Below are 12,887 nucleotides of genomic sequence, written 5' to 3' on the forward strand. Positions count from 1 at the left end.
ATCAAAACAACAATGAGATACCATCTCACGCCAGTTAGAATGGCAATCATTAAAAAGTCAGGAAACAACAGATGATGGAGAGGATATGGAGAAATAGGAACACTTTTACATTGTTGGTGGGAGTGTAAATTAGTTCAACTATTGTGGAAGACAGTGTGGTGATTCCTCAAGGATCTAGAACTAGAAATACCTTTGACCCAGGGATCCCATTACTGGGTATATACCCAAAGGATTATAAATCATGCTACTATAAAGACACATGCACACATATGTTTATTGTGGCACTATTCACAATAGCAAAGACTTGGAACCAACCCAAATGTCCATCAATGATAGACTGGATTAAGAAAATGTGGCACATATACACTATGGAATACTATGCAGCCATAAAAAAGGATGAGTTAATGTCTTTTGCAGGGACATGGATGAGGCTGGAAACCATCATTTTTAGCAAACTATCACAAGGACAGAAAACCAAACACTGCATGTTCTCACTCACAGGTGGGAGTTGAACAATGAGAACACATGGACACAGGGCGGGGAACATCACACATTGAGGCCTGTGGAGGGGGTGTCAGGGGCTGGGGGAGGGATAGCATTAGGAGAAATAACTAATGTAAATGTCGAGTCAATGGGTGCAGCAAACCAACGTGGCACATGTATACCTATGTAACAAACCTGCACGTTGTGCACATGTACCCTAGAACTTAAAATATAATTAAAAAAATAGATAAACCTCTTTCCTTTATAAATTACCCAGTTTCAGTTATGTATTTATTAGCAGCATGAGAACAGATTAATACAAGCATATTTTTTGTATATATACATAGCATGCTTAAGTTTCATGGGACCAGCAAGCTTTCAAATGATAAACGGAGGAAATGCAGACAACGTGAAATACAACTGAAATCTTCAGGCATCTGTTGTGATTAATACTAATAACACATACACTTTCTTGTGGGTCTGACCCTTCCTAGTTTCCAGCTTCCTCCCTCCTAACTGTTAAGTCACTTGCTCCCTGTCCTATCCCCACCTCATCTACTGGCTCGACCTCATCAAATCGCTAGGAAGAAATCCGACCTTAGGTGGGGTTGGAATTCTATGGAACTGCTAGGCAGCCAACTGGAGTCTGATGCCCAGCAACTGAATGTTATGCCTTTCACAATGGTTTTGGTCTTTCTGCTCTGTTCCCAAGTTCCAGTATCCACTGTGTGCTCTGGATTTGTCCCTTGTCCTGTGCCCACGTCTCTTCCTGGGAACTTGCCCAGTACTCCTGCAGAACTAGAGGGCTTTCTTCTCCTGCCAGTCCACCTCCTAGGGGCTGGAGTCCTTTTCCTCTTCCACAGATCCAGGAGACAGACGTGGTGTTAAAGGACCTAGTTTGGATGTCACTTCCTAGCTGTGTGTCCTTGGGAACCCAGCTAACCCCTCTGGCCTCCACGCTCTTACCTGTGAAAATTTATAAGGATCTTGCAAGGGCTTAATAAGCTAATAGATATAAAGCACTTAGGACAATAGTTGGCCCTAAGTACTCAGTGAATATTATGTTTTATTAGCAGTGGTACCAACATACACAAGTGGGCTGATACTGGCTACCTAATACTTGGAGTTCTGAAGGCTGTGATCTTTTATCCATCTTTTTTTGAGACGGAGTCTCATTCTGTTACCCTGGTTGGAGTGCAGTGGCACAATCTCAGCTCACTGCAACCTTCCCAGCCTCCTGAGTAGCTGGGACTACAGGCGCCCGCCACCATACCTGGCTAATTTTTGTATTTTCAGTAGAGCTGGCATTTCACCATGTTGCTCAGGCTGGTCTCGAACTCCGGAGCTGAAGTGATCTGCCTGTCTCGGCCTACCGAAGTGCCGGGATTACAGGCATGAGCCACTGCATCCGGCCATTTCATCCATCTTTCAACTACTTATGACCCCTGCTGCACTGGACTTCAACTCATATCTGTAGCAGAGTGAGTCCATTCCCCGAGATGTCCGCTCCAGGGCCGGGTCCTGTTCCTGGTCCTGGATTCAACCCCAGCCTGTTGCAGTCAGCTGAGTTAAGCACAGCTCTGTCCCCAGAGTGATCTCTCAACACTGGATTGATACTATAATTTAATAATTCCTTCTGCATCATTCTCTTATTTTCCCTCTCAGTGTTTGCTTTTCACAAGGAAAAACAAACTCTAATGAGAATCTCTCTAGAGGAATAAATTTGAATATAAAGAATGTATATTAAGAAAATGCATGGATATTTATAAAATAAAAAGGCTGTAAGGAGCGATAACAAAAAATACTGAGATTAACCTTATTACATAAATGGGCTTTGGTTTCACTTTAAAAAAAATTTCACTTCATAGAATTAACTATCTCAGAGTAAACTTGCCTAGAGCAATGCTAGATGATCTCTTTTTAGGCCAAACTAGATATTTGTTTCATGCCAAGTTTCTTCATCCATGCCCTGCTGAAAGCCCATCGTAAATAGCTCTTAAAAACCAAAAGTCAAAGAGAAAACAGGACCGTCAATACTCTTTGTTTCAGTACACATAGGAACAAGACAGATGTTTCAGCGTTTCTATCCAGAGGTCACAGAGAAATTATGTTCTGGTTTTCATAAATACTTCTGATTAATTTTTAATGATTTATATGAACTGATTCAAACCACCCAGGCCTATTCCTGATGTACTGTTTAGTTAATAACTCTCCCTTTGAAGTCTGCAAAAATGTTTTGAGGATGTTAAAAAATATTTTAGACACTAACATGGAAAAAATCTGTAGCTTCAAAGAAATACCCAACTGTTTGCAAAAGAGTATTGAAGTGATATTGCGGGACCCAATTTTATTTTATTTTATTTTTTTTTTTTGAGACAGAGTCTTGCTCTGTCGCCAGGCTGGAGTGCAGTGGCGCAGTCTTGGCTCACTGCAACCTCCACCTCCTGGGTTCAAGAGATTCTCCTGCCTCAGCCTCCCGAGTAGCTGGGACTACAGGTGTGCACCACCACGCCCAGCTAATTTTTGTGCTTTTAGTAGAGGTGAGGTTTCACCATGTTGGCCAGAATGGACTCTATCTCTTGACCCTGTGATCTGCCTGCCTCAGCCTCCCAAAGTGCTGGGATTACAGGCGTGAGCTACTGCGCCCGGCACAGGACCCAAGATTTTTAAATGACCAAAGAGTAAAGACAATGTTTTCTGTCATATTTCAGCTATTTGAACACTTGCAAATAAAATTGCTGAAAAAGATGAGGAGCTACCAATTTTCACTAACTCCAAGCTACACATTTTTTGTTATAATATCTCCCAAATCAAGATGCATCTTACATACAATCCATGTCAAATCATGGCTTAATTTAGAGCATTTTTTCTTTCATAGTGGTACATAAAGTAACAATCTATGATGCCTTTAGATTTAATGAAATATGGTAAGTTTTAGAATTTTTGTGGTCTCTCATCTTCCCTCTTCTAGTCCTTTATTTTCTTCTATTTTCCTATTTCTTTATTTTTTCTCTCCATTTTTACTTAAAAATATGTATGTGTGTGTGCATGTGCTTACCTATAAACCTACTTTGGACCCATCTGGCACCCCCCAACAACTGAGGAACTCTTCTACTATCTTCAAAGAACTGGAGTCTTTTTTCTTCACCCAAAGCCCAAGGTGAGACTCTGCTAAACACAGACTTCCTGTCTCAAAAAGAAAAGGAGGCTTTCTTTTTCTTTTTTTCTCTTAAGACAGAGTCTTGCTCTGTTGCCCAGGCTGGAGTGCAGTGGCACAATCTCAACTCACTGCAACCTCCACCTCCCGGGTTCAAGTGATTCTATTGCCTCAGCCTCCCAAGTAGCTGGGATTACACGTGCCCACCACCACGCCCAGCTAATTTTTGTATTTTTAGTAGAGATGGGGTTTCACCATGTTGGCCAGGCTGGCCTGGAACTCCTGACCTCAGGTAATTGGCCCATCTCGGCCTCCCAAAGTGCTGGGATTACAGGTGTGAGCCACCGTGCCAAGAAAAAGAAGCTTTCGGCTGAGCACAGTGGCTCACGGCTGTAATCTCAGCACTTTGGGAGGCCGAGACAGGCAGATCACGAGGTCAGCAGATCAAGACCATCCTGACTAACATGGTGAAACCCTGTCTCTACTAAAAAACTACAAAAAAATTAGCCGGGCGTGGTGGCGGGCGCCTGTAGTCCCAGCTATTCGGGAGGCTGAGGCAGGAGAATGGCGTGAACTCAGGAGGCGGAGCTTGCAGTGAGTCGAGATCGCAGCCACTGCACTCCAGCCTGGGGGACAGAGGCAGACTCCGTCTCAAAAAAAAAAAGAAAGAAAGGGAGGCTTTCAATTCCAGGCACCCTTGCTACTTGGAAACAGTTCAGCAAAAGTTCACCCTGGTGTAGGGTAAAGACTATTCACTAAAACTAAAGACACTGGACCTGGCTTATCCATTCTGTTCCCATTCCTCACAAGCACAGATAACAAGAGCTGACTGATTTAAACCCTTTGTTCTGAACTGTGGGAATGAGAGAGAAAAAATGTATTTAGCGTTTCTCTTCCCTCAAGGGAGCAGGTTTGTGGCTAACCCTTAGCTCTAATGAGCTTCTTTAATACGAACGCCAGCTTCCCCAGGGGCCCACATCCCCTGTGTGGCAAATCTCTCGGCTCTACTGTGGTTACACTGTGAGTTGTATTTTAGCTCCAAAAAATCTCTTGGTGTTGCCAACATGCAGGAATTATTCATACAAAGCAGGGCACATTCAAACAACATGGGGCAGGATCTAGGGCAACTGTGGCTTGCCTAAAATAACATTCATCCTCAATTTTTAAAGCCTTGAAGTTGTAGTTTGAAGATTGTACTTTGTACAGAGGTTAGCTAACCAAATTGGTGGAAAACAATGAGATCAGAATGTTGCACCTCTGAATTACACTTTATCCTCACACTGGATTGCATATAAATTAATGAGCTTTTAAACCAGGGCAACATTTGAGAGGGAATAAAGGGAAAAAACTTGGCAAATAATGCATCCACATACAAAAAAGCTGTCTAAAAAGTCACTTGCTGGCACCTAACAATACTTCCCTCAAATCCTCCTGTTTTTCCACTCAAAGTCCCTTAGAATAGATATCCCAAAAGGCCTCCCACTTCCACCCTGATAGAGCTTTCTCAAAACACACTAAATCTGATTGCAGTCCTAGCTGTTTGGGAAGTTGAGGCAGGAGGATCATTTGATCCCAGGGAGGTTGAAGCTGCAGTGAGCTATGATCACACAACTGTACTGCAGCCTGGGTGATGGAGCGAGACCCTGACTCTAAACACATGTACACACACACACACACACACACACACACACACACACACACACACACAATCGGGTAGCTCAAGGGACTGCTGAATTATGCCTGTTTCTCTTTGATTCGAGTCTCTATATGCTCAGGAGTTAGTATGAAGCCTGAAGCTCAAGGTTCTTTCTGAATTTTTCTGGATTTGGCCTCCTAAAAGCAGCAAGCAAGCTTTAAGTGAATCCAGAGAACAAGCAGGTAGAGTGAAAGTTCATGTCTTGTGGAGTATCTCCATGGTGCAGGGCAGAAAGAGGAAAAGAAAAGCATAGTTTTCCATAATTTACAGAAAAACCCAGTGTTAATATTCATTTTCTTAGAAGGTACCACTTGATAGCTTATTAATTCAACATATAAAACATTTCAGAAAAAAAGCAGGTAATTGTCTATTTATGGATATTGTCATTCTTCCAGCAATTATAAAAGCTGGCTTAGCCGGGTTAGGTGAATGTCAAAATAAAGCTCAAGAAAAAATAATGCTGATTCATTTGGTCAAATGTTCTTCCTTTTAGCCTAATTTATCTCAACACATCTCTAGGGAGACTGTACGCTCCAGTGGTCACAGTCTTGGGCTGTGGCGTGGAACTTTGATTTAAATACTAGATCCACCACTTACATGCTGCTTGACCTTGGGCATGTTACTGAACATCTCAGGTCTCTGTTTCATTATGTGTAATACAAATATAATAAGGCTGCCTGTTTCTTATTTTGTGTCTACTATTGAATTAATCAAGTTTGGAGTTTCCTTTATTCCTTTTCATCCTCTTTACTAGCTGAAAAGTTATAAATAACATTCCTATTTTTTCAGTGGTCACCCTTAAGAGGTGCTGTTTAGAGAAATACACAAGGAAAAGGTATGAGAAATTAGAAAGAAATAGTAGTATTTAGTTTGACATGGATTACAATGGTGATAGTTTCCACAATATAAAATATATCCTGGGCCATAGAACAAGCCTCAAAAAATTTAAAAGAATTAGAATCATACAAAATACAGTTTCTGCAACAGAATTCAACTAGAAACAATACAGGAATTATGTATGGAAAATCCCCCAAATACTTGAAAATTAAACAACATGAGACAACCAATGAGTGAAAGAGGAAATTAGAAAATAGTTTGAATTGAATGAAAATGAACACAATATATCAAAATGTATAGAGGCAGCTAAAGAAGTACTTAAAGGAAAACTTACAGCATTATATGTTAGTATTAGAAAATAAGAAAATCTCAAATCTATGAACTCAACTTTCATTTTATGAAACTAGGAAAATAAAAGAAAATTAACCCCAAAACAAACAGAAGGAAGGAAATAACATAAAAGCATAAATCAATGAAACTGAAAACATAAACACAAAAGAGAAAATCAAGAAAGCAACAAATTGGTTCTTTGAAAGAATAAAAAAATTGAAAAACCTTTAGGCATACTGGTGAAGAAAAGGAAAGAGAGAGAAGATATAATTTAATACTATCAGGACTGAAAGAGAGAATATCACTACAGAGATTAAAGATAATAAGGGAATATTATAAACAACTTTATGTCCAGAAATGTAAAAACTAGATAAAATGGACAAATGCCTTGAAAGACACAAACTATTAAAGAGTGAGAAAACTATTAGCCTGAATACTCCCATATCTACTAAATAAACTTAATTCCAATTAAAAAAATCTTCTGACAAAGAAAGCTCCATGTCAAGATGGTTTTACTGGTGAATTCTACCAAATACCAAAGACGAATTAGTACTAATTCTACACAAACTCTTCTGAAAAAAAGATGAGAAGAAAATACTTCCCAGTTTATTTTAAAAGACCAATATAAGCCTGATACCAGAATCAGAAAAAGGCACTACAAGAAAAAAAACAAAAACAAAAAACTATGGTTTAATATCCTCCAAGCACTTAAATGCAAAATTCCTCAAAAAATTAGCAAGTTGAATCCACCAATACATGAAAAGGATAATATGTCATTATATTACATTAATGGAAAGATAGTCCAACATTAGAAAACCAATCAATGTATTTTACCATATCAACATATCTAGAAAAAGCACTGATGATATTCATTCATAATTTTTTAAGAAAATATGAAAAAACCTCTTGCAAAACTAGGAATAGAAGGAGCTTCCTTAACCTGATAAGGAACATCTTCAAAAAACCAACAGTCAGTATTATACTCATTGAAAACAAGGCAAGGATGTTTTCTCCCACCATTCATATTCAGGAGTGTATAGGAGGTCCTAACTGGCATGATCATGCAATAAAAAGAAATAAAAGGTTTGTAAGTATAAAGGAAGAAGCAAAATCATCTCTATTTAAGGAAGAAATTATTATCTTCATAGAAAACCCAAAAGAATCTATGAAAAAGCTATTAGAACTCATAAGTGAGTTTCATAAGTCATAGGATTCAATAAACAAAATTAATAGTATTTCTAAATACTACCCATAAATAATTGGAACTTGAAATTCAAAGAAAAACTTACTGAATATAATAGGATCAAAATCATTAAATATATAAGTATATATCTAACCAAATATGCCTAAGATCTGACACTTGAAAACCAGAAAACACTGAAATAAGATCTAAATAAATTAGGAGATATACCGTGTTCATGGAATGGAAGACTAAATAGTGTTACAATGTCAATTCCCCCCAAATTGATCTATAGATTCAAAGCAATCTTGATAAAATTCTAATGTGTTATTTTGTAGAAATCAGCTACATGATATTAACATTTATATGGAAAGACAAAGAACAAGAATAGCCAAGGCAGCGTGAAAAAGAACAAAGTTGGAGGACACATACGACTTAATTTACAGAGTTATTATAAAGTTACAATAATCAAAGCAGTGACAATGTAGATAAACAGACCTGATAGTGTCCAGAAATAGACCCACATACATATATAAAGTAAGCTGATTTTCAGTGAAAGATCAAAAGCAATTCCATGGAAAAGGATCGTCTTTTTGGCAAATAATCCTGGAATAATCGAACACTTCATGCAAAAATGAAAAGAAAAGGAATCGCAATCCATACCTTATATCGTAGTAAAAAATTAACATGACATGTCTCACAGACCTAAATTTAAATCTAAAACTATGAAACTTCTTTTTTTAAAAAAAGGAGAAAATCTTTGTGATCTTGGGTTAGGCAGATTTCTTAGGTACACCAAAAGCATGATCCACAAAAGGACACACTAGATTAACTGAACTTAAAAAATTTTTTAATAATGCTCTTTGAAAAACAAAATGAAAAAACCTCACTGACTAAAAAATATATCAAAACACATATCTAATAAAAAATTCATGGCCAATATATTTTTTAAAACTCTCAAATACAATAATAAGAAAACAACCCAATTTTTTAAATGGGTAAGATAGTTGAACAAATACTTCATCAAAAAAGCTATATGAATAGCAAACCAGCAAATGTAACTATGTTCAAATCATTATTTATTAGGGAAATGCAAATTAAACCACAATGTGGTATCATCACCTATTAGAACAGGTAAAATCAAGAAAAAAATAAGGAAAAACTGATAATACTGAGTATTATTGAAAACATGGAGTAACAGGAACTGTCACATATGCTGGTGGGAATTCAAAATGATTCAATCCTTTGGGAAAAGAGTTTGGCAATTTTTTTTTTTTTTTTTTTTTGAGATGGAGTCTCATTCTGTTGCCCAGGCTGGAGTGCAGTGGCACGATCTCAGCTCACTGCAACCTCTGCCTCCCAGGTTCAAGTGATTCTCCTGCCTCAGCCTCTTGAGTAGCTGGGATTACAGGTATCTGCCACAACGCCTGGCTAATTTTTGTATTTTAGTAGAGATGGGGTTTCACCATGTTGACCAAGCTGGTCTTGAGCTCCTGACCTCAGGTGATCTGCCCGACTCGGCCTGCCAAAGTGCTAGGATTACAGGCATGAGCCACTGCACCTGGCCAGGCAATTTATTATATACACTCATCATATGACCTCCCATCTTGCCCCTAAATATTTAGTCAAGGGAAGTGAAGTCATAAGTACACACAAATACCTGCATGTGAATATTTATAGCTGCTTTACTTCTAATTGCTTCAAAATAGAAACAACCCAAATATCCTTCAGCTGATGAATGGAGTAACAAACTGCACTCTATCTATATAATCAAATTCTACTGGACACAAAGAAGAAGAAGAAGAAGAAGAAGAAGAAGGAGAAGAAGAAGAAGAAGAACTGATACTGTAAACCAAAAATAAAATTCTAAGCCCCCCAACTGTGGGGAATGAACCCCTCCTCTCAGCCAAGGGCATTCCAAAGTTAACCTGAAAAACTCGTTCAGGCCATGATGGGAAGAAGAAGCCAGACATGCCTCGTGATCCCCTCCTCCCTTTAGGAATTGCTGATAGAATAGACCCCTTAGGTCTGATAAGAAACATTTACAATCTATTCTCTCTGAAGCCTGCTACCTGAAGGCTTCATCTGCATGATTAAACCTTGGCTTCCTCCACAACCCCTTATCATAACCCAGACATTCCTTTCTATTGATAATAATCCTTGCAACCAATTGCCAATCAGAACTTCTTTTAATCTACCCATGATCTGGAAGCTGCCGCTTCTAGTTGTCCCACATTTCCAGACCGAACCAACGTACACTGTACATGTATTCATTGATGACTTCTGTCTCCCTAAAATGTATAAAACCAAGTTGTGTCCTGATCACCTTGGACGCATGTTCTCAGGATCTCCTGAGGGCTGTGTCACAGGTTACTTGTCACTCATATTTGGCTCAGAATAAATCTGTTGAAATATTTTACAGAGTTTGACTCTTTTCATCAACAATACACACAATATGGATGAATGCATTATGTTATGATTTAGGGATTTACTAAAGCTACATGATATATGATTATATCTGTAAGACATTCTGGAAAGGGCAAAACTTTAGGAAAAGAAAACGTATCTGTGGTTTCCAGGGCTTGGGGGTCCAGGAGGTTGACTGTGAAGGACACAAGGACATTCTTTGCATTGTTAAGGAAACTGTTCTATATCTTGACTGTGGTGATTTACATGATTGTATGCATTTGTTGAAATTCACCGACTCTAAAGAGGATGGATGTTACTGCATGTAAACGGTGGCTCAATAAACCTGACTTTAATTAAAAAAAATGTTAACAGGTTTTTAAAATGCTGTTAACCAGGGACAAATATAATAAGGGTCAGGGTCAAGTGAATGAGAGAAATCTGGTATGAAGGAAGCACAGGGATTTAACCCAGAATGAAGATAATCTAAAGAGAGAAAAAATTCTCAGGAGAAGATAAAACCAAGAAATTAGAGCTAAGATGTCTTCAAAAACCAGCTTCACTCTGGCCTGAGAGGTGATCAGGAAAACACAGAGTATCTTAAGAAATCAGAACTAATTTCCAGCTGCTCTAGAACTGAGGCAACTGAGAGTCACATGAGGAATGTGGAAGACAGATTGGTGGCCCTGAAGACCACTGTCCCCTGGTGTACACACCCTGCATAATCTTCTCCACTTGAGTGTGGGTAAGACTTGTAAACGTGGTGGGAATTCGCACCAAAGATTAGGTGACTAGTCAGGTGACTTTGAGTTCATCAAAAGGTAGGTTACCTGGGTGAACATGATCTAATCAGGTGAGCTATAAAAGAAGGGCTAAGATTATTCCGTCAGACTTGAAGAAGCAAACAGCTAATGGTGTTGTGAACGACCTGTGGGGTAATTGATGCAAACACCTGGGGACAACCCCTAGGAGTGGAGAGTCTACCAACTCCAGCCTACAGTCAACAAGGAAATGGGAACTGAGCTTGCCAACAGTCAGTGATCTTGAAAACCTCAGATGATATCAAAATCCCAACTAACACACTGATTTCATCCCTGTAAGGTTCTGAGCTGAAAACTCAGCTACACCATGCTCAGATTTCTGACCTACAGAAACTTTAAGATAATACACGTGTATGTTGGTTTAAGCCACTACGTTTGTGGTGAGTTTGCCACACAGCAATAGAAGGCCAATTCAAAGAGTGATTCATGAATTAAAATGTGTCAAGTTAGTTTAGTCAACGAGAATATTTTCGTGGTTTGACTCCAAGAGCTCCTCACCCAATAGTAAGTTATTTTTAATGTTTTACTATGCATTAAATCAAAAAGCATCAAAGAAGTTAACATCATAGAGGGAGGAGGAGGGAGACTAAGGAAACAACAGCTTTTTTTTTTTTTTTGGCAAGAGTTTCATTGTCATCCAGGCTGGAGTGCAGTGGTGCCATCACAGCTCACTGCAGCCTCCGTCTCCTGGGCTCAAACGATCCTCCCACTTCAGCCTCTTGAGTACCTGGGACCATAGGCACATGCCACCACACTCAGCTAATTTTAAAAATTTTCTTTTTGTATATAGACAGGGTCTCATTATGTTGCCCAGGCTGGTCTCGAACTCCTGGCTTCAGGGGATCCTTCTGCCTTGGCCTCCCAAAGTGTTGGGATTATATGCATGAGCCACTGCATCCGGTTAGGAAACATCTTTGGAGAATAATTCCATTAATTCTGCCCAGTGGTGCCCACAGAAAGCCAGAATTAATGGAGTAAACTGGTGGAGGGGCCTTCTGCTGGAGCTCCCTGGCCTTGTTTCCTCACACTTGGCAATGTGCTGTCCCTATAGCCTTCCCTTCTTTACTTCCAGGCCACAACTGCAGCCACCCAAGTACTAAGACTCCTCTCTGGGCTGGACACCCTCCCATAGGTCCCCAGGACCCATAGTGACATCCAGAGTAGAAAAAACAAATCAGTGTTCACACTCTGACCACACTCAGTTGTGGGGCTAGGCACCAGGATATAACCACTCACTTTATCACCATAAAAGAAAGCACAAATCATTACTGCTGAGTCTTCCCATACATGTGAAAATAGAGAAAAGGTCCCCACCCCACACCCTAAATAATATCATTTGAATTCTTATATTAGGTTGCAGTATTCTTGCAAATTAAAATTACCCTTCATTTTCATCTCCATTTTTAAAAATTGCACTCTTCATTTTCATAACATTATTGATTCTTTTATCCTAAAGCATTGTTAAATGAAATGTCATAAAGCGGAACTTGTAATAACTTACCCTGTAACTTTTTAGTCTGATGAAATCAACCTTCATTGAGACAAATCGATCTGAATTTCGGCTGATGTTCTTAAGGTGTTCTACGAGATCAGCACAGAATTTGTAACCTCCTTTAAGCACACACAGGACCATGATGTCACTATATCCTATGTCTTTCATAATATCCTTGGCCAGCCGCTCAATTCTGAAAGAAGGATAAAAGATATATTAAGGCACAACTACTTCTGAGTATTTATGTTGCTTTAATGAAATGCAAGATGTATTGTACGTATTCGATTACTCAGAGGAATGTGGGGAAAACCTTGGGAAACAGAAACCCACAGATAGAAAAGCTTTGTTAAGGTTGAACATAAGGTGTTCAAAACATACTTCTTCTTTTTTTTTTTTTTTTAAGATGGAGTCTCACTCTGTTGCCCAGGCTGCAGTGCAGTGGCACGATCTTGGCTCACTGCAACCTCCACCTCCTGGGTTCAAGT

The 12,887-nt window shown here is 39.1% G+C and overlaps 1 protein-coding gene across 5 annotated transcripts in view; it reads right to left on the reverse strand.

Annotated features, from left to right (window-relative positions):
- The window catches only part of PRTFDC1 (phosphoribosyl transferase domain containing 1), a 104,264-nt gene that overhangs the window by 75,695 nt on the left and 15,682 nt on the right, over positions 1-12,887 (reverse strand). For all 5 annotated transcript variants that reach the window (XR_008668753.2, XM_063709955.1, XM_004049174.5 and 2 more), the window contains one exon: positions 12,412-12,595. Coding sequence is in view for 4 of the 5 variants with exons in the window: in XM_063709955.1 (XP_063566025.1) it covers positions 12,412-12,595 (184 nt within the window). In the remaining variant the exon portion in view is untranslated. The remainder of the gene's footprint in view (positions 1-12,411; positions 12,596-12,887) is intronic.

Source organism: Gorilla gorilla, chromosome 8 (genome assembly GCF_029281585.2).
Source record: "Gorilla gorilla gorilla isolate KB3781 chromosome 8, NHGRI_mGorGor1-v2.1_pri, whole genome shotgun sequence".
Lineage (NCBI taxonomy): Eukaryota > Metazoa > Chordata > Mammalia > Primates > Hominidae > Gorilla > Gorilla gorilla.